Source organism: Podarcis pityusensis, assembly GCF_964106645.2.
Source record: "Podarcis pityusensis genome assembly, chromosome: 14".
In the NCBI taxonomy this organism is placed as follows: Eukaryota; Metazoa; Chordata; class Lepidosauria; order Squamata; family Lacertidae; genus Podarcis; species Podarcis pityusensis.
The window spans coordinates 51,368,894-51,390,923 of record NC_138039.1 but is presented as its reverse complement, the minus strand read 5'-3'; the positions used below and the strand labels follow the sequence as shown (position 1 = coordinate 51,390,923).

Sequence of the window (22,030 nt, the reverse complement as noted above, 5' to 3'; positions counted from 1 at the left end):
TAGGAAACCTGTCTGAGACTCTGTGAAGCAGACTGATGCACAGTCCTTAGGTCATCTCTGGAATTATATGCTTTTCATCTGCTACCAAACAAGAATTGTATCCTGTGCCTCCAACAGAGTGAGTGAAGTTGCCTCTCCTGCAACTTTTTGATGGTCCAAGGACTGTTTCCTTTGTGAGAAATAGTTGAGGCTTGGAGGAGACAATGGCAGTGGTCCCAATTTATCATCCCCTTGAAAAACCTGGTTCTTGCCCACCTTACTGACAGTTCCCTTCATTTCACTAATAGTCTTGGGAAAGGAACTGATGGGAAGCATCTCTGTCCCCGCCCCCTTTCCTGTCCTTGAAATTGAGGGAGACAACCTGAAGAGATAAATCCCTAAGAATCCTCCCCATTGCTCCTGCCTTTCACTGACTCTGCAGAGTGAAGCCACAGGGAGTAAGCCCTCAACAGGTGGAGCATATGCACCTGCCCTTTCCAGCACTGGGGTGGCACTGGCAGAGCAGGGCCACCCCCCCCAATCCTTCTGATTCTGTGTGCAACATTGGACACTTCCTTCTATTATGTACATGGATTGGTTTCAGACACAGGACATTCCCAGATCTACCTGTTTAGGGAAGTTTTTAATGACTGATGTTTTCATGTATTTTTAATCTTTTGTTGGAAGCTGCCCAGAGTGGCTGGGGAAACTCAGCCAGATGGATGGGGTATAAATAATAAATTGTTGTTGCTAGATACCTGGAGATGCTGGGGATTGAATGAGACCTCTGCATGCAACACAGGTGCTCTACCCACTGAGCTAAGGCCCTTCCCCCACACCAGCAGGAAACCCAGGACAGAAGAGCACGTGTGAGACTTGGAACAGTTGACCAGGTAGAGCAAGCAGAGGCTAGAAAGCCCCCTTAGGGGGGCCTCTGACTGCTGGAAGGATCGGCTGCTTCAGGGAGCCACTCAGCCAGGAGTCCCTTAAAAATGTATTCTTAAACTGAATGTCTCTCAATGGACGATGCAGAGGTGTGTGTAAGCCTCTGGTTTCTTTGTGGATGGGATGTTGCCTACTGTGCAAAGATATGAGTCATGTCAGTTGCTGACAATCTACTTGTATTTCCACCCTCTTTGCCTCTGACCTGCACCCACCATAGACATGTGGTGCCCATGATGGGATGTGGCTCTCAGATTAAAAAAGGATCCTCATCCGGATGTGATGGGGACAGGATTAGGCTAAGACCCAGGAAGGATCGTCTCTAACCTATATACACCGAGACTGAGGCTCTAGTCAGTTGACTGTGGGAAGAAGAGAAGAAGAGTTTGGATTTGATATCCCGCTTTATCACTACCCGAAGGAGTCTCAAAGCGGCTAACATTCTCCTTTCCCTTCCTCCCCCACAACAAACACTCTGTGTGGTGAGTGGGGCTGAGAGAATTCAGAGAAGTGTGACTAGCCCAAGGTCACCCAGCAGCTGCATGTGGAGGAGCAGAGACGCGAACCCGGTTCCCCAGATTACAAATCTACCGCTCTTAACCACTACACCACACTGGCTCCTGGGAATGGTGAAAGCAGACCCAACCCCTGTTCTCTTCCCTTGTTCTAGGCCTGGACCAAAAGGCACACCAAGTGTGACACAGCTTCTTTCAGTTTCATAGTTTCATGAATTTGACAGATTATCATTTTATTTATTTATTGGATGTGTTTATGAACCCCTCTCATTAACTGAGAAAAAGGCTTCTGGAGTGGTTTACAATGCTCATTAATGAAATGGTCTCTGCCCTCAGGTTTTACAAGCTAAAAGCCATGGCACAAAAGGAAAAAGGACTTGGAGGGGGATGAAAAATAGACGACTCAGGCACTAAGGCTTAGTTACAAAGTCTTTACAAGTGCTCTTTCTGTCAGCGAGTGGGGAAGCAAGCTCCCTGGAGCTTTGGGTCCCCTTGCAGATGGCAGACTCTGTGTGCTCCTCTTCAAGTTCTCCATGTGATTTATTGTACCACAAGGGGCAATATTTGCACATTGTTTGCTGATCAGGTGCTGATGCAGTACATTTCCCCACAGATGAAAATCAAGCAAACATCAATGGCCACATGCCAATTACTGTTGCCAGACTTACAAGTCAAGCTGGGAGCTTTTATTGCTTGTTTCCTCCAATGATGGAGCAGATAGCCTCTGGCAATTGCCCCTTGAGCCAAGAGTCCCTCCAAGCCTAGCTAATCCACCTAGTTGCTGCCCCCAAATCCAGCTCAGGCACCTCTCCATGCACTCACCAAACCTGTGAAAGAAGGTACTGCCTGTACATTAAGAAACTGCTCCAAGCCCTTCCTGGTGCAAATTATTAGCAATGAGAAGCATGTACAGTACTGTATAATCGGGGCATCTGACAATTGCAGGCATGTCCTGCTATCATGTTAGAGAACAGAGGTCCTAGAATGGCAACATTCGGATAGATTCTGTTATTGACTTTGGGCATCATGGCTTCCTTTCAAAGCAGGGAGAGCAACCCGTTCTGAGTTCAGCCCTGGGCAGGGTCAACTGACAGGAGCTTTGAATGGGATTCTGCAGGGCACGCAATGCAGGATCAACAGCAGCTGAAGGTCTGCCTTTGAAGCCTCCTGTTCTTCAGGCGCTCAAATGAAGTCTGATGACCAATAAGAGAGCTGATGGAGTGATCCCGCCGTCATATTTCTGAACTGCAAAGGAAAAAATTTAAAGGGTAAAGGAAGCACACTTTAGTGCTCTTTTAATGGCAGCTAAAAGACTTTGACATCAAAGGGAGTCCAAGGAAGTTGGCTAAATCTTTTCCATAATTATCACTGTTAATACGTTGTTGTTGTTGTTGTTGTTATTATTATTATTATTATTATTATTATTATTATTATTTTGCTGTCCTTGCTACCTGGCTCTTTTGTCCTTGCTGTTTTGCTTTCATTGTTGTTTAATTGTTTTATTGCCATTTTTATGGGACTTGCCACTTTGGCCAGATATGGAGAAGAAAAACCAAGTAAATTTATTTATTTATTTTCCATATTTTATATCCCACCTTTTTCTCCCAGGAGCTCAAATTGGTGTTCATAGCTCCCCCCCCCCACACACTGAATCTTCACAACAACCCTGTGAGGTAGGCTAGGCTGAAAGGCAGCGACTGACTCCGAGGTCACCCAGTGAGCTTCCTTGCTGAGTGAGGATTTGAACCCTGGTGTTCCAGGTCCTGTCTGACACTCTAACCACTTAACCACATTTGTTAGTCTTCTGTTGGAGGGTTGGGCTCCCCTGCTGGATAATGGCCTGGTGTAAGATGTGTCTCAATAATAGTATTTCCCACCATATAAATATATGGTAATCATATTAAGAAATGCATGTTTGAATTAAAGGTGGTCCTGGCCTTGCAAAGGCAGGGGCTATTGAACCAAAGAAGCCAATGTCATTATTCCATAGGCCTGGTAGGGGGAGCGAGAGTCTGCTTTGGCTACAAAATTTTGAATGCTTGGCTGCTTGAGCATCTTGGGAAGCAACACCACAGAATGGAGCAAAGATAAATGCATTTAAAACAAAAAACAAAACAAAAACCTCTAGATATATTAGGCATCCATTCGTAAAACGCTTGATGCAAATGGAATGAGCGGTTCCTCCTGGTACCAAATTTTCATTAGCTTGAGATCAGACAGATGCAATCAAAGTTTTCTTATAATTCATCCTCTGGGAAAGCGGGCATTGCTCCAACTGCTGACGAAGCCAATTTTATCTTTTCCAAAAGTAGCACATTGGAGGGTAACTACTTACGGTCAGGACCTATGAGCATTGATATACTGAACTCTGCTGCTAGGTTTGTTTATGGCCTTGGCTGCCTTACTTCTGCAGTTGCTCCCTGATTCTATTCAAAGGGGTTTCTGTGAAAGGGACAGAGCTGAAATAGTATTCTAACACTTGACATATTTTATCAGAGAGAGTGAGAGAAAATTGTGGAGTTGGAAGTGATCCTGAGGGTCATCTAGTCCAACCCCCTGAAACTGAAATACTTTATTGCCACTGGTACAACTTGTATACAGTGAGATTACACGAGCACCCCCAACTCAGCTCTCTTAGTCTTAATTCCCCTCGTTTGCTGACGCACACCCACCAAACCCAAAAGTCAGTTGCCCTGTTGTTATCTTTTCATTCAGCAGCCTAACAGCCCACGGATAGAAGCTGTTTTTTTACCCTGTTGGTGAGATTAATCATGCTTCTATATCTTCTGCCTGAGGGCAGGAGATCAAGAAATTGCCAGCCAGGATGTGAATCATCCCTGAGAATTTTCTTCACTCTCCTGAGGCAACGTTCTTCCGCTATTTCATCCAGCGGATTCACGGGACAGCCCATAATACCTGCAATGCAGGACTATGCAGCTGTCTCATACGGGGATTGAACCTGCAACCTTGATGTTATCAATGTGGGGACGTTTATATAATTTAGCAGAGTTTAAACCATCCCCTGTTTGAGTTTATGCAGCAACAGGCGGGTTGCTAACTTGTTTGAGTCCTATCAGTAATTATACCTTCCTGGTTGATAATCCCTTTCAGTCCCTCTTAAAGAAAACACACATGAATCTGAATCATATAAACTACTTTACTATCAGATTCATTCAGGTTGTCAGCCTGAAGGCAGACTTAGGTTACATAACTGATAAACTATATACTAGATAGTAGTGAATCATGAGAAGACTACATCCAAGCAGTTACCAGTTAACACTCCTTGCAGCAACCGACCAACAGACAAACTGCCTGCCACATAGAGGCAGTTAGTCCTCTCGGAATGTTGGACTTGACTGACAGCTTTATATCCCACAAACCCCTTCTCAGGCAATACAACATTAATAAATTAAACAACTTTAATCTACTACACAAAGTCCGAGTTTTTCTTGTAAACTCTGGAAACTTTCCTTAGTCAGAGGCTGTATTAGAATGTCAGCAGTCATCTCTTTGGTGCTGCAATAACATAGTTCCACAAGTCCACTTTGAATCATGTCACGGATATAGTGGTGCTTCACCCCAATGTGTTTTGATCTTGCGTGGACCTTCTCATTCTGAGATAATTTCATGCAACTTTGATTATCTTCCAGCAGTTTGACAGGTACCTTGCTCACCAACCCAAAATCTTTAATGAGTTGATCCAACCAGGCAACCACTGTGCATGCTTCCTAAGCTGCAACATATTCTGCTTCTTTGGAAGATAATGCTACACATTTCTGCCTATAACTACCCCATGAAATAAGTCCATCCCCAAACATAAATACATACCTAGATGTGGATTTATAATCAACATTGTCACTACCCAATCTGCATCAGTATACCCAAACAAACTAGGATTACTGACAGATGGTAATCTTATAATACATAGTACCCTTTAGATACCTCACTACCCTTTTTATACCTGCCCAATCATACTCAGTGGGAGCATTTACTTTCCTGTTAAGTATCCCCACTGCACTGGCAATATCAGGTCTACATGTGGTGACTAAATACAAAAGTTTACCAATAATTGATCTATATTCATTATTGTCTGGCAACGGCTTTGAGTTCTGCTGATTCTTTAAGAAATCAGTGGCCATGGGTGTAGCAACTGTGTTTGCATCTTGCATTTGCATGCATTCAATAAGTTATTGAATCTTTTGCCTTTGATTAAGAAGAAACATCTTCTTTGTTAAGATGTTTTACAATTTGTGCATAGTCTTTTTCATTTGATGTAGCAATAATCAAGTCATCTACAAATGCTAAGACGTATGAGAATTGTCCATTACTTGACTTACTATACAAACACTTATCAGCATGACCCTCCTTATAACCAAGCTGCGTCAGCATTCTATGCAATTTTTGGTTCCAGGCTCTAGCAGCCGGCTTGAGACCATAAAGACCTTTTTGCAGCTTGCAAACTAAATGTGCCTGATTTGGTTTTATAAAACCTTTAGGTTGACACATATAAATTTCTTCTGAAATTTGTCCGTGTAGAAAAGTTGTAGCAATGTCAATATGTTTCACTTGCAACTGCTTGGAGGCTGCGATACTTAGAAGCATCCTCACACTGCTGCATCTCACGGTTGGTGCAAAAACCTCATCATAATCTTCACCATATTGTTGTGAAAATCCTTGTGCTACAAGTCTGGCTTTGTGGTGTTGCACTTCTCCTTCTGCCCCCTTCTTAACCTTGAACACCCACTTACTGCCAATGGCCTTCTTACCGGGAGGTAGCTCAGTGAGAGTCCAGGATTTATTCTGATGCAGTGCATCCATCTCCTCCTGTGTGGCCTTCTTCCAGAGACTGGCTTGTGCATCTGGCATCTTCTCTATCTCTTCCCATGTGGAAGGTTCCTGTGGAAACGCCGACCCTGTGAAGTAGGACAGTCTTCTTGGTGGGACACCTTTGTTAGTTCTGGATGAGCGTCTGACCTCTGATATTGCAACCGCATCAGCTTCCTCATCCTCCTCCAACACTGGCATGTCTCCATCCGAGTCCTCCTCTTTGTCTCTGATGCCACCAGGAATCTGGTCCTCTGCAACTTCTACACTGGAAGACAGATCAGGACTTTGCTGGGGTATTGAATGAAAATACACAAGATCTTTAATCTTCTCTGTGTCTTCAAATAAAATACTATTCTTAGTATCAGCTTTACTGTGTTCATCAAAATACTGTATTTTTCGCCCTATAGGACGCACTTTTTCCCCTCCAAAAATGAAGAGGAAATGTGTGTGTGTCCTATGGGGCGAATGCAGGCTTTCACTGAAGCCTGGAGAGCGAGGGGGGTCGGTGCGCACCAACCCCTCTCGCTCTCCAGGCTTCAGGAAGCTATCCGCAAGTCGTGGGAGAGCTGCGCGAAGCCCGAGGCCTGGGGCGTGCTGAGCTCAGCGCGCCCCAAGCTTCTGGGTGCAGGCAAGCTCTCCGCTAGCCGTGGGAGAGCTGCAAACTAGGACACACCTAGTTTTTTTGGGGGGGGGGAATAAAGAAAAAAAATTATTTCCCCCCCAGGTGCGGGGCTGGGGCGGGGGAAGCCCGAGCTTCCCCCGACCCCCGACCCCAACCCCCAGAACAGGCTGCTATCCGCAAGCCGTGGGAGAGCTGCGCGACTTCGTGCAGCTCTCCCACAGCTAGCGGAGAGCTGTGTGAAGCCCGAAGCCTGGGGCGTGCTGAGCTCAGTGCGCCCCGAGCTTCTGGGTGCAGGCAAGCTCTCCGCTAGCCGTGGGAGAGCTGCGCGACTTCGCGCAGCTCTCCCACGGCTTGCGGTTAGCAGCCTGTTCTGGGGGCTGGGGTCAGGGGAAGCTCGGGCTTCCCCCGCCCCAGCCCCGCACCTGGGGGGGAAATAATTTTTTTTTTCTTTATTCCCCCCCCAAAAAAACTAGGTGCGTCCTATGGGCCGGTGTGCCCTATGGGGCGAAAAATACGGTACACTGCATGGTATACATTTATCTTACCAGTGTGTAAGTCCATAATTCTGTATCCCTTGCCTCCAGAAGCGTACCCCACAAGGATACCTGCTTGCGCTCTGGAATCAAGCTTGTGTCTGTGTTCTTTAGGTAAAGGTAAAGGTACCCCTGCCCGTACAGGCCAGTCGTGTCCAACTCTAGGGTTGTGCGCCCATCTCACTTAAGAGGCTGGGGGCCAGCGCTGTCCGGAGACACTTCCGGGTCACGTGGCCAGCGTGACGAAGCTGCTCTGGCGAGCCAGCACCAGCGCAGCACACGGAAACGCCGTTTACCTTCCCGCTATAAAGCGGTACCTATTTATCTACTTGCACTTAAGGGTGCTTTCGAACTGCTAGGTGGGCAGGAGCTGGGACCGAAAGACGGGAGCTCACCCCACCGTGGGGAATCGAACCGCCGACCATGCAATCGGCAAGCCCTAGGCACTGAGGTTTTACCCACAGCGCCACCCGCGTCCCCCTGTGTTCTTTAGGAACGTGATAATAACAGACTCCCAAATACACATATGTGTGACAGATTAGGAACGCTCCCATGCCAAAGTTCGAAAGGTGTGCACTTTGCTCCCTTTCTTGGCAATCTGTTCTGGAGATAAACTGCTGTATTCACTGCATCTGCCCACAGCTTGTGTGGTAGAGATGCATCCTTTAACATACATCTGGTCATTTCCATGATGGATCTAAATTTTCTCTCAGCTATAGAATTTTGTCGTGGTGTGTAAGAAATTGTGGTCACATGTTCAATTCCCTCCTTCTCCAGTATAGTCTGCATATCACGTGAGCAGTACTCTCCTCCATTGTCTGTCATCAGTATAGCTGGAGCTCTTTTGAACTTATTTTTAACCATCGCTAAATATTTTTGGAACATTTCCAGCGTGTCACTCTTTTCTTTGATGAAATACACTACACAGTATTTTGAAAAATCATCAAGAAAAATTAGTATGTATCTGTTCCCACCCAGTAAGGGAACATTCATTGGTCCACATAAGTCACTGTAGACTATATCAAGTACTTTACTGCTTCTCTGCTCTGTGCATCTTGGAAATGAAGATTTTACAGCTTTCTCAGTTATACAACTTATGCATTTCGTTGGAATTGTTTTGCTAGCTGTTACCTGTACTTTGCTTCAGGATGAGAACAGAAATCGTGCAGCGGCAGCAGGAGGCCCCATTAGCTAAAGTGGTACCTCAGGTTAAGAACAGTTTCCTGTTAAGAACGGACCTCCAGAACAAATTAAGTTCTTAACCCGAGGTACCACTGTAATCCTCTTGCAAGTTTACTTTTCTGGAGATCTAGAATGGTGCTGGTGTCTCTGTATCCAAGCCTTCTATGCCATAACTGCAGGTCCGCCTCATCCTTCTGGCTTGAATGTGCCACCTTTGCGGATTCATTCTCTGAACTATCAGCCTCATATACACCATTTATTAGTTTAGCTTGAACAAACAGTTTGCCATTCTTTGTTACTTTGCAATGTTGATTTCCAAACGTTATCTGGAAACCCTTTTTGTCCAAACTGGAGACACTAATCAGATTGCATCTGAGCTGTGCAACATACAGGACTCTTTCTACTGTGGTATGTAAAATTTGATTTTCTGCATTAAATTTCAAATTCACAGAACCAGCCCCTCTCGTTTTGACAATATTTCCATCTGCGATTTCAATTTCTGATCCTACTGCTTCATTAATTTCATTAAAACAGTCTTTTCTAAAAGAGTAATGTGAACTTGCTCCACTGTCTAGGATCCACCTATTACTATTATTTTTACAATTCCTGACAGTTAAATTCTTTTCTTGTAGTAGCCAACTGCATTCAGATTTCCCCTTCTTTTTGTCTTTTGGCTTAAAAGGGAATGGTTTATCTGTTTTGAGTAATCTACAATTCTTAGCGATATGACCTTGCTTTTTACAATTAAAAAAACCTACACTTTTCTGTGTGTCTTTGGGCCTTGCAAACTGTCTAGACGCATCATTGCTGTCTTTACTCTTAATATTTCTTTCTGGAGACTAAGCACTCCCTCTGCATTCCTGTCTTAAATAAGCAGTCAGGTCTCTTAATGTTAGACCTTTGTGGTCCCTTATACTCACAAATGCATCAAATCTTGGTCCTAGGGATGATAACAGAAATGATGTTTTCATTTCCTCATCAAATGGTTTGGGGGTAATCTGAATCTTTTGAATAATTTCTGTAAATTGGTTGATATGGTTTGTGAATTCATCTTTAGAATTCATTCTCAGTCTGGTTAACTCACGTATTAACATAGGGGCTCTTCATCGTGTCTCCAAACATGCACTCAATATCATTTAAAATTTGAGATGCAGTTTCTTCAGAATTTATCATTGAGAGGTGTTCATCGCGAAGTCCATTCAAAATGATTAATCTGGCTTTCCTAGTCTTTTCTTCCCAAACTCTTGTAAATCACCCTCATCCGTGCTTGTAGGTCAGGGGCTTTTATAGCATCGAGGACACCTTTCAGATCTAGAAGTGCTATTAAGCATTGCTTCCAGTGCACAAAATTATGTTCATTTAGAACAGGCAAGCCTCGTCCTAGATCACTTTTCAAAAACTCCACTAGACATCTCAAAAATATAATCTTCACTGCCTTTTGTTGTTGTTGTTTAGTCATTTAGTTGTGTCCGACTCTTCGTGACCCCCTGGACCAGAGCACGCCAGGCCCTCCTGTCTTCCACTGCCTCCTGCAGTTTGGTCAAACTCATGCTGGTAGCTTCGAGAACACTGTCCAACCATCTCGTCCTCTGTCGTCCCCTTCTCCTTGTGCCCTCCATCTTCCCCAACATCAGGGTCTTTTCCAGGGAGATCACTGCCTTAGGTTACTGTAACCTCTGAGGGAAGGGAGGGCTTACATAATCCCCACTAGATAACCGGGGGGGGGGGGAATTACACAACTCTGGGCCAGTAAAAACTCATAAACTATATACTAGATAGTAATGAATCATGAGAAGACTGCATCCGAGCAGTTACCAGTTAACACTCCTTGCAGCAACCGACCAACAGACAAACTGCCTGCCACATAGAGGCAGTTAGTCCTCTCGGAATGTTGGACTTGACTGACAGCTTTATATCCCACAATCAGCACCATGCTCTAACCAACTAGAACAATCCCAAAGGGCTGTAAGAAGATCCTATGTTCTGCATGCAGGAGGTGCCAGCCTTGCCCAATCCCTGGCATCTCCAGGTCAAGGCTGAGAGGAGAGTTCCCTGCCTGAAACCCTGGAGAGCCGCATGCAGTCAATATTGCAGACAACGCTGAGTTAGACGGACTCATGGTCTGATTCGTGGAAGGAAACTTTCTGTGTTTCATTTCCAATCACCAAAACAAGCAATTTGCTAGACTAACAGCCTGATCCTATGCTTAATTACTGGAAAGTAATTTATGTATTATTTGATTATTGCATTTATATCCCACCTTTTCCTCCAAGCTCAAGGTGGCATCCATGGTTCTCACCCACCACATTTTATCCTCACAACCACCCTGTGAGGTTTAGCCGGACGGGCAGTGACTGGCCCAAGGTCACCCAGTGAGATTCAGAGGTTCCCTCCCCTCCTGTGCTTACTTATTCTCTCATTATTTCCTCCCTGGTCTCTCCCCCCACCCATCCTCTGACTTTTATTCCCTTTGCTATCTCCATTTGAATTTGGAGTCTGACATCCTCCCATGGTGACACCCCCCCCCCCGTTCTTGCATTCCCTGTTCCAAACACACTGTCGTTTTGCTCTCCCAACACACCAAATATTCCATTTGATTCCTCATTTTAAAAATTTTATCTAGACATTCGTCAGACTTGTTTCTACCAAAAATTATTGAGCTGAGAGTATTAGTTCTGAAATTTGTAACCTAAGCAGATTTGCTACTGAAGACCCTTGTTCATCAGTTCTATATTTAAAAATCTCATCTAGGCATTCCCTAAGTTTTACTTTTTCTTAATTCTGTCAGCTCTTACTGCTTCTAGCTATGAGTCTAAGGTTTAGCATTTTGGGTTGTTTTTACTCTTGTTTTTAAATGCTTTGTTTCTGTAAGTCGCTTTGAGGTTACCTTTCTGAAGAAGTGACTAATAATAAATATGAATAATAACAAAAACTTTCAAGTAACGGGATGGGAGCGGCTTTTTTCTGAGCACTGCCCTGGACTCTTCCCTGTAAAACACACAGAATCAAGTATTTCCCTTCCAACAGGAAAAAATGCACTTTGACACGACTGGGGTTTTTATTTCTGCCCACTTTCTCAAAGCTGAGAACTTAGTAAGGATTGGCTTCTCTTCTTATCCTCCATCTTTACAGGTGGCATTTTTTGTATGCTAGGTGTGTAACTGAGTCATCAGAAAGCACAAGTAGAAGCAGGAGCAATGTCACCTTGCCTTGGACAGCAGCTATATAGCCAGAGGGCTTAAAAGTACAGTGTCTAAGAAGGGGAGCTGGTGACTCAGGAAAGTTATCTCCCTCTCCCTATAAGATGCTGGAGATCTGCAGCCAAAGATCTGGCTACTTCAAAATGATATGTGAATTTTGGCCTTCCTCAGGGGAATCTTGGAAGATGACTTAGGCTGTCAGAAGAATGGTCCACCTTGCTCAGAATTGTGAGGGGGCAACATCTGGCCAGGGAGCCCAGCGGGACCTAAATTAGCACCATGTTGTCGTCCCTCCCCCCCCCCCCGCCTTATGCCTGAGGCGATATATGAAGTCAGGCTATGGAGCAAGTAAAGCTGCACCTCCTTGATGAAAGAAGGGTTTGCAGAGTACCTGGAAACCACATTGGCAAAGGACGTGGGGTTTGCAAATACCACCCAGTGGCTGATCAGTGTAGTTAGGCTCTCAGCAGAATGTGCCTAGTTCTACAGTTCTACAGTTTATGACTGTTTCATAATTTATGACAATTTAGAATTTAAATGTATTTTCATGTAATATTTGATACTTCCAGCTGAATACATCGAAACAGGGCCCTGTCCTGATTTCCAGTCCATAACTTGACTTCTGCTCTATGATTGAAACTGAGTCTCCATCTGCAAGCTGATAAATTATAAGGATCAACATTATTGTCGAGTGGAAAAGAGAAAATCTTTGTAACGAATTATTGTGTTATACATATCTCTTTGAGTTTGAAATCTCTGTTAGAGTTTGTAATCTCTATTATAATACATATTTTTGAACAGATTAGTTTTTGTTACTATTGACTATTGAATTGTGAGTAGGGACCACTCCCACTATTGAAACCTACATTGGCCTCAGTTCTTGGTGTGTGTTTTTTCTCCGCAGAATGTTGAGTTCTACAGTTCAGGAGGCTGCTTTACTAAGGAGGAGGTCTGGACATGCTCAGAATGCAAGAATAATTCTAACTGGCTTGCAAAACTGCCAGGGCTTCAGAGTCAAAAGCCCACACAATTTGGGAGTGGGTTGGCTGGATTACCTATAAGGATGCAAATGGATATATATAGATCTAAGCAAGTGTCTGGGGCTGCCCTAGCAATTGCTATATGAATATGGTTTTCTGCCTGGAGATGTTTGGGTTTGGGTGGGAATAGTTTGGGACTGGGATTGGCAGAAGTGGATGTAGCAGTTCAAGTGGAAGGTCAGGGAGTATGCAGGTAACAGGAAATCATCTCGTTTTCTTTTTTATTTTCGGGAAAACTTTTAACCCCTCTCCCATTTAAGCTCCATGCCCAGGTGACCAGCCTCCCATTGGCAGCAAGTGTATTGTAGCCATGCCCGTTTCCCACATTTTTGTGGGGAAGTTGTGACACTGAACATGTTTTTTTAAAGGAAGGAGAAGGACCGTAGCTCCATGTAGGCAAAGCCTTCACTGGCTGCTGGAGGAAGCAACCAAATAATGCTTGATTTTTAAAAAACCCAACAGTTACCTAGTTGTATCTCCAACCCAGACGTTGGAGGTACTGAAGTCTACATGGCAGCGTTTTCCAAACTGCATCGCAGGAACCTTTGGAGCAGCTCATGGAGACCAGCGATGGTGGGGAGCTTGTTGGCCACCACTGCGGATCTTCTCTGGCAAGGACAGGGGTGGGTTATCTTCTTCTTTTTATAGTATTCTTCACTGGTTTACACCCTTTTATAGATTTTAACTAACCATTTCAAACATTAAAATAAAAGGTTCTTTTGAACCTTCGGACCTTCTTTCCTCCCTGCATTTTAAGCTGTATTTTAATTAACTGTTTGTTTGTTTGTTGTTGTTTTCTTCCTATTACAATTACTTTAATTCATATTTGGTGTTAGCCGCCCTGAGCCTGGCCCGAATATAAATAAATTATTATTATTATTATTATTATTCATGGGTTCCATATTTAAGATTTTTTTTTTGCATCTTTTACCATTATCCATCTGTTATATATCCAGTTACCATACTTAATTCCACATTACAAGTGTCATTACATCGCTGCCAATGATTTTAACTGTTTACAGTGGTCTTTTAAATAAATTAAGAATTTACTCCAGTCTTTTAAAAAATACTTGATCTTCCTGGTTTCAGATCTTCCCCGTCACTTTCACCATCTCCATGAGTTTCGTCTGCCATTCTTCTTTTGTTGGTACTTCTCCTTCCTTCCATCTCTGGGCTGGTAGCATTCTCGCTGCCGTCGTTGCATACATAAAAAGTATTTTATCCTCTCTTGGTATCTCTTTTTATACCTAACAAAAAGGTTTCTGGTTTTTTAACAAAAGTATTTTTAAACATTTTATTTAATTCATTATATATCATTTCCCAGAAAGCCTTTACCAGTGTACATGTCCACCACATATGGTAAAAAGTACCCTCCTTCACGTTGCATTGGCAACACAGATTTGAACCCATTTTGTACATTTTTGCAATTTTACTCCGTGTTAGATACCAACAATACATCATTTTCATATAGTTTTCTTTTAATGAACAGCATGCAGTAAATTTTATTTCCTTTCCATAACTTTTCCCAAGATGAAAGTTGGATATTATACCCAAATTCTCTAGCCCAATGTATCATCACTGCCTTGACTTCTTCATCTTTTGTATACCATTCCAAAAGTAGTTTGTACATTTTTGACAGCACTTTCAGATTATTCGCAGATCTATTTCAAATCTCGATCTCACTGTATCAAAACTTTTTTTTGTCTACCTTAAAAAAATTGTTTAGTGATACTGTAACCAATCCATTAATAATTTTCTTATATCTTCAATTTTTCTCCATTTTAGTTGGTCTTCTGCCTCTATTAACAAATCTTTATAGGTGGCCCAATCCCCTCTCATATTTAATATTTTAACTGAAATTGCTTCCTGTGGAGAGCGCCATCATGGTGTTCTCCGTTCTAGCAAGTTTTTGTATCTATCCCATACCTCATAGATTGATTTTCTCCAGGAATCCTTTATGTGCTTTTGTTTTATCATACCATAAATATGTGTGCCACCCAAACCTGTTATCATGACCTTCCAAATCTAATAGATCTGTATTTTTTAACAAAATCCATTCCTACAATATAACTTCAAATCTGGCAAGAAGCAGCCCCCCCTTTCTTTAGAAAATTAGTAACTTATATTTTATTCTTGGTTTCTTCCCCTGCCAGATCAAGTTGGATATTTTTTTCTGCCATTCTCTGGTGTGTCCAATCCCACTTATCAGGGGTATAGGTTGAAATAAAAATAGCATCCTTGGTAGCACATTCATTTTTAGAGCAGATATTCTTCCCCAAAATGATAGTTTCATCCTTCCCCACACTTCCAGATCTCTCTTAACTTCTTTCAGGTATGTAATTATCCTTAAATATATTTATGTTTTCAGCAGTTAACCATACCCCGAATGATTTAATCTTTCTTTCTACATTTATTTCTGTGATCTGTTGGAACAGGTGTGGCTTATCTTCCAGGGACCCGCTCCTTTCTCAGCGGAGGACCACGGCTAAACGCTGCAGGCTTTAGGAAGCTGCCTTAGACCACGGCGGGCCATCCGGACACGGACTGGCAGCGTCTCTCCAGAACTTCGGGCAGGAGACTCTGCCCCGGCGCCCGAGCCAAGGCGCCCCGAAATGCCCAGTTCCCCCGGGGGGGGGGCTTACTCTCGAGTAGGCGCGGCTGAGCTGGAGGGGGCGGGGCGTCCTCCTCTCTCTCCGGCCCCTCCTCGCGCTGCAGCACCTGCCCGGCCGGCGCGGAGGCTGAGCGGCGCCTGGCGGGGAAGGAGGCGCTAGCGGCGGAGGCGGCGCCAGCCAGAGCGGAGCCCGGACCGGCCATGCCGCCCGCCGAGGGGCTCCGGCCGCGGCCGAGCGCGCGATGAGGGGCCGGGCGGCCCTGGGCGAGGGCGGCGGGCGGCGGCGGGGGCGACGAGGGCGGCGCGGCTCCCCCGCGCGTGGCGGCGGGCTGGGCTGAGCCGCCCTCGGGAGATGCCTGGGGCCGGGCCAAGCAGCGCCGCCGCCGCCGCCGCCCCGCCGAGGAGGATGCCGCCCTTGGCGCGGGGTCCGCGCTCGCCGAGCCTCTCCCGCCTGCGCGAGTACCGCACCCGCTCGCGGATCATGCTGGCCCTCGGCGTCGCCCAGATGGCCCTCGGCTGCCTCATCGTGGCCGTCAGCTTCGCCGCCCTGGCGCTCACCACCTCGGCCCGCGTCCGCCACTCCTGCCCCTTCTGGGCCGGCTTCTCGGTAAGGCGCTCTCCGCCCGCCGCCCGGCAGCAGGCCTTGCTCTCTCCGCGGGGGGGGGGGGGGGGCGGGGGGCGGCGGGCCCGGAAAGTTCCTTGGCCCCTCGGGGTTTCCCCGGCTGGTCGCCTTCGGGTCCTGCGGCGCGCTTCCCGCCGAGGAGAGCCGCCAGCTTCGGGAGCAGTCTATCTCTGACAAGGGACACGGGAGGAAGGCTGATCCGTCTCCCAGCCCGGCTTTGCCCGAGGAGGCGTGGGAAGCTGCTGCGTTCAGGCGCAGTACATCGGTGACCGTCAGGAGGGCATTGGCCACGTCCCGGTTCTGGGCTCCTCGGTGGCATCTGGTTGATCCCTGTGGGAAGCAGGTTGTTTCACTAGGTTGATCTTTAGTCTAAGACAGAAAGCGTTCCTTAGGTGACACTGCTCAGGGCAGTTTTCTCACCCCTTTTCAACCCCTGTCCTAACACACACACACACCACACATATCCTTCAGATCTGGCTCTCCTAATGATTTTGTCGAATTTCCAAATGGATTGGGATTTTGTGGTGTTTATTTTTTAATTTTAGATTGCACTTTTTTATTTAAAAAATTCCCCTCACATGCCCTCTGAGATCTTCCTATCCTACCCCCTGTGAGGGTGGGGTGTGCCTTCTTGTTGAGAAACGCACTCTCAGGGGATGCCGGCTAGAGACCTCTGGGTTCCACTAGGTGCTTCTGCTGCTGCCACCTTCTGAAGAAAGGTTCAGTGTAACTGGATTCAAAATGTATTCTCTGAACTTGGTTTTGCACCCACTTCGTACTGCATCCTGGGCAAGGGCACTTGGATAATTCGGTAGCAGCAATATTACACCTCTCCTCAGAAGTTCATTTAATTTGACAAAGACCTTGCGTTTACAGAATTCATAGCATAAAAAAATAGACGTTAACCTTGCTGAAATGAATCATTGTTTTATTTTCATGCATTGGACTGAGGTGTTACCTTCTCTTTGTTCTGTTTTCTTGGAGTATCATTTATTTAAGAACTAGGAGCAGGTAAGAGTCAGCAGGGTAAAATCCTTGCTAGCCTGCAGATAAAAAGATTGTGAGCTCCCACTTGAAGGTCCTGTCCTGAGAGAAGGAGGTGCCCATCTGTGCATCCCAGTTCAGCTGAAAGGACTTTCGAATCACCTTTAATAGATGGGCTTAAATCCAAAGGACTTAATTTAACTAAATGGGGCTGTTACACTGGAGGAGGAGCTCCAGATTTGACCATGTGTCAGGGGACAAAGCCCTTATAAGGGGATTGTATTTTGTGAGTGGTCACTGTGCTTATTTTACATACAGAGCAGTTTTACATGAATTGCTTGTATTTTTGCATTTCATTGCTGTCTAACTCCCATCTTTTACAATTCTTCTATACCCCTGTATGTATTTTTATTTATTTATTATTGCATTAAAATCCCACCTTCTTTTGCCCAAGGAGCTCAAGGTGGCATACATGGGTCTCTTCCTCCTCCTCATTTAATCCCCACAACAACCTTGTGAGGTAAGTCAGGCTGAGAGGCAGGTCTGGCTCAGTGTCACCCTGTGAGCTTCATGACCAAGTGGTAATTTGAACCCTGGTTTCCCATATCCTAGTCTGCCACTCTAACCACTACGCTACACCACACTGGCTGGCTGCCTGTCCACGTAAAGCTGATGCCATCGTAACTGTTAGCCTGCAATCCAAATGGCAGGTACCTGAGTGTGAGCTCCATTGACTCAAACAGGACTTACTTCCAAGTAGACATGGTTAGGGCTCTTAATTTTTTTAAATTTATTTTTTTAATGTAAATTTGTTGCAGGAAGAAATTTGTTGCAGAAAGGTACCACAAGGGTCTTTGTCATTTTTGCTGCAAAGCAGGACAAACAGTTACACCACTAGAGAGAATTCCTCATTTATCCACCTTCCCTTTTTCAGATTGCTCATGTTAGGATCCTGGAGATTTTGTTTTCTTTTAAACAAAAAGTTTGAATTACCAGTTTCAAGTAGGAAGTGTCTATAGGACGGGATTCCTACAGTACTGGCAAAAGGAGGGAATGTGTTGCTTCACTTCTGTGGATAGACTGAAGTAGTTTGAAGAGGTTTGCAGAATAAACTGCCCAGAGTGAATGGATTGTCCTCTGAGCCTAAGCATGACTTGAGTTGCAATTTCTACTGCTGAGGATCATATTTTTTATTAATCTGTTAAGAAATTGCCCAAGAGAAGCAGATATTCACTACTGCTTTGCTTTCGTGCTCTTTTCAGCAAACAGAAGGCAACTTTGAAAAAATGAAGCTAGATCACTCAGTATTTGTAGGATTCCTTAAAAGGACCATCTCTTAGCTTGCTTGGTGTTAATCTAGTCTGCTATTAAAAGTTTCCTAATGGCAAAGCCCTAAGTGTGTGCTTCATTTCATTATCTAAATATAGCAAATATTAGAGAGGACTTGTACTGTTTTATTTAATTTTTCATCCAGTGAAGATGAGGAGAGGGTACCACTAGGGAAATCAAAATGTTTGAGATATGATGGAGTTAATGTTGGAAGGAAAAATGACTTTATTTGCAAATCAAGTTTTGCTTTTATTCTGATCCCCCTCCCGCTATGGATTCCATTTCTGTCTCTTGCTTTCTTCCTTGTCCCCATGCACCTTTCTGTGTTCATTGCAGAGCAATGGATTGAGTAATCAAGTTCCATTCTGGAGCCTTCAGTGCTGCAAAAACATGGGCATGCAGCTGAAGGCAGGCTGAGGGCCCAGAAGTTTAACTCAGAACTTCGACCCATCAGCACCCACTTAAACTGGCATAACTGAGTGGGAAACTGCTTTACACCTTGACCCTTGGGAAGTTGCCATCCTGTGAGGGTTTGGGCAGGAGTGTAACAAAGAGATTGAACTCTTGACCCAGAAAGTCCCCAATTTCAGCCTCAGCAACCCCTCCCAATCTGCAATATGAGGGTTGGGGAAAATAATACTAAGCAATCTTACATGGTTTACAGCTAGGTAGTGTCGCAATGAACCACAGTTAACTTTATAGTTTAAAGGGTCTTGGTGGACCACAAGCTGAACGTGAGTCAACAGTGTGATGCAGCAGCCAAAAAAGCTAATGCTGTTGTAGGCTGCATCAAGAGAAGTCTAGTGTCCAGATCAAGGGAAGTCACAGTCCCACTCTCTTCTGCCTTGGTCAGACCACACCTGGAATACTGTGTCCATTTCTCGGCTCCACAATTTAAGAAGGATGCTGACAAGCTGAAACTTGTGCCAAGGAGGGAGACCAAGAGGATCAAGGGTCTGGAAACTAAGCCTTAGGAGGAGCGGTTGAAGGAACTGGGTATGTTTAGTCTGGAAAAGAGGAGACTGAGAGGAGATAGGATACCCATCTTCAAATATCTGAAGGGCTGCCACATGGAGGAGGGAACAAGCTTGTTTTCTGCTGCTCTGGAGGGGAGAACTCGAACCAATGGCTTCAAGTTCCAAGAAAGGACATTCCGACTAAACACCAGGAATAACTTTCTGACAGTAAGAGCTGTTTGACAGTGGAACAGACTCCCTGGAAAGGTGGTGGACTCTCCTTCCTTGGAGGTTTTTAAGCAGAGCTTGGATGACCATCTGTAATTAATGCTTTAGCTGAGATTCCTGCATTCTAGGGGGTTGGCCTAGATGACCCTTGGGGTCCCTTCTATGCTCTTCCTAGGCTTGCTGCCCACGCAAATAGGGACTAGAGGGTTTTGCCAAAGGTTTTGTGGAATTGATGAGTCTTGTAAGAGGCATGATTTTCAACTCAGCTTGATCTGCAGAAAATCGCAGGGGCCACCAAGTTACAATCATTAGGATTAATATTATTATTGCATTTGTATCCCACCTTTTTCTCAAAGGTGGCACAGGTGGTTCTCCCGCCTCCTCATTTAATCCTCACAACAACCTCGCACAGTAGGTTAGGCTGAGATGCAATGACTGGCCCAGGGTGAGCTTCATGGCCAAGTGAGGATTTGAGCATAGGTCTCTGCCATGTCCTAGTCCAACACTCTAAGCCACTGTGCCAAACTGGCTTCCGAGAACAGAGGGCAGGAGCAGATTGTATCTCTAAAAGTAGGTTGAAAGGGTGGAGGGAAGTGATTATTCCACTTAAAATAGACAAGTCTGCTCTGTCTGTATGTTCTGATAAAACATTTAAGGTTACTTTCATTCTTATATGTGTTTGTGAACTTGCCATAAGTTGATTATCTCAGAAGTGCTTCAGCTCTAGCAAGGTCTGCCTTTCACTTAGCAACTCGGTTATTGCACAGCTGATTTTGCTTAATCTGATAGCTCTCATCATGAGCAACCTTTTAGGCAACTCATGCAAGGGATGGGGGTGGCCAGAGGCAAAGGTGAATGAGCAACGCAGCACTGCTATTTTCCTTGAAGCTTGAATTTGTTTTATTCTCACTGAAAAAATGGAAACTAGACATTCCGTTGTGGCAACCAAAACCTATGTGAAATATACTTGGAGTCCTATAGTGATTTCATGCTCTTTATTGTAGCTTGTAAAACAGTGATTGAATTGCCCCCCAAACCTCAGGCTTTTATATACAATATTTACACAATGAGTCCTGTCTGATTGGCTGATTCTGCTTCCCTCCTGGAGCCTGATTGGTCTTTTCCTGCAAGCCAATCAGTTGTTGCATTCTAGGATCCTACTTGCCTATTGTTCTAGGATCCAAGGTTAGTACATAACACTATGTTTGGCGATTAGCTTATATCCTGAGTTTCTAATCCTGGGTGCATTGCAGCCATGCAGAACTCAGAAGTTTCCCAACACCCACCTCCCCACATGTCTCTCCACCCAGGCTAGCAACAGGCATGGGTAAGTTATATTTTAATACTAGGCACTACTGCTCCTGTTTGTGTTGCTCACCAAACTCTTGCCCAACCTCTTCTTCCTCTACAGCTCCCCCCCCCCCCGCATCCTCTCACAGCTCCTTCAAGCCCCCAGAGCAGGGTCAATGATGGAGTTGGCCTGAGCATGTGGGAAAGTCCTGAGGGGTGAATAGGGAGGCCTCAAGCTCTCTGCTTGGCCCCTGAGTGTGGGGTCCCCCACGCCTTCCGTTGCAACTCCTTCAGAGCAAATCTGAACAAACAATTCCCTCCATAATGCAAATGAAGACCAACACTTAGAGTAGAAATTCATCACCCACAAAGATAAAGCTGAGGTGCACAAATGGAAGCTCTAAAAATAAGCACTGGGTGTCATCCTTCCAAATGACTTATCTCCAGTAAGGCTTCAGCAGCGCTTTATCTATGAAGAAAACTGGGTCCAATTCAGGCCTTGAGAGTTGCGCTCTGTTTGGAGGGGTCCTGATGTTTAGGTAGTTTCTGGAAGTCAACTGGATTTGTTCCTGGAGGCAGATTTGCCGCCTCTTCTCTCCCTGCATGTCTCCCACAGACTGAGCCTGGGAGGAGAGCAGGGGCTTGTGCAGGTTGATTTAAAGACTGGCTCTGGTGCCATGTGGGTGGTGCTCTGGTCAAGGAATGGCTGGCTGTAAAGAGACTTTGCACCTACTTTCCCAGTCAGCTTGTAAATTACACACATTGTCAAGTCCTCCTGATTTTTATGGGCAGCTGTGTTGGAAATAAGAGAATTATGTCCATGTTGTGCTTTGGGTGGCTGTTCTACTGAGAATTTTTGTTGCTCTTTTGTCCAGTGGGTAAATTGGCCTGTGGATTCGGAGCACTTTCCATTTGACTTAATTTTAACCATCTGGTCCCTCTCCTGACCTCTTCTCTGTGACCAGGCTCATGAGATACGGTATGTAAAATCACTTTAAGCAGAAAGGCAAACAGTTGCCCTGAAGCTGGCGCTCTCAGTTATTTCCTGACCTGGTAATAATCAGGGCTATGTGCATAGGCCATGGCAACACGGAATGGGGAAAAATACATCTTTATGTGAATCTCAGCTTTTGTTTAACAAAAGAAGGGTGTGCTTTTAGCCCTCATGGA

At 45.0% G+C, this 22,030-nt stretch overlaps 2 protein-coding genes across 9 annotated transcripts in view; one reads left to right on the top strand and one right to left on the bottom strand.

Annotated features, from left to right (window-relative positions):
- Positions 1-1,635: 1,635 nt before the first annotated feature.
- Positions 1,636-15,363, bottom strand: LOC308463295 (uncharacterized protein). Of its 7 annotated transcripts, XR_013979549.1 has the most exons (4): positions 9,521-10,300; positions 6,203-6,528; positions 3,772-3,878; positions 1,636-2,681 (listed from the first exon to the last, which is right to left on the bottom strand). XR_013979549.1 is itself a non-coding variant. In XM_080981556.1 (3 exons), the coding sequence occupies exons 1-3, from the start codon at positions 9,771-9,773 to the stop codon at positions 2,611-2,613; spliced, it is 486 nt and encodes a 161-aa protein (XP_080837682.1). In that variant the 5' UTR covers positions 9,774-10,293; the 3' UTR covers positions 1,636-2,610. The 7 variants fall into 7 exon arrangements, 1 of the variants encoding a protein (XP_080837682.1); XR_013979547.1 differs by lacking the exons at positions 3,772-3,878; positions 9,521-10,300 and adding an exon at positions 10,416-10,516 and having other exon boundaries at positions 6,203-6,551; XR_013979548.1 differs by lacking the exons at positions 3,772-3,878; positions 9,521-10,300 and adding an exon at positions 10,416-10,516.
- A 490-nt stretch (positions 15,364-15,853) lies between these two features.
- ENTREP2 (endosomal transmembrane epsin interactor 2) overlaps positions 15,854-22,030 on the top strand; it is a 196,014-nt gene continuing 189,837 nt past the window's right edge. Inside the window, exon 1 of one of the 2 annotated variants that reach the window (XM_080980755.1) lies at positions 15,854-16,058. In XM_080980755.1, the coding sequence (XP_080836881.1) occupies positions 15,858-16,058 (201 nt within the window). In that variant the 5' untranslated portion in view covers positions 15,854-15,857. The remainder of the gene's footprint in view (positions 16,059-22,030) is intronic. The other variant, XM_080980754.1, reaches the window with a different exon arrangement.

Coding starts and splice junctions, on each gene's coding strand:
- LOC308463295 (XM_080981556.1), bottom strand. CDS start 9,773: ATGATAAATTCTGAAGAAACTGCATCTCAAATTTTAAATGATATTGAG. Junction 6,529..9,684: donor AAGAGCCCCTATGTTAATAC/GTGAGTTAACCA, acceptor TCTGTCTTCCAG/TGTAGAAGTTGCAGAGGACC. Junction 2,682..6,202: donor TCTCACTGAGCTACCTCCCG/GTAAGAAGGCCA, acceptor TTTCCTTTGCAG/TTCAGAAATATGACGGCGGG.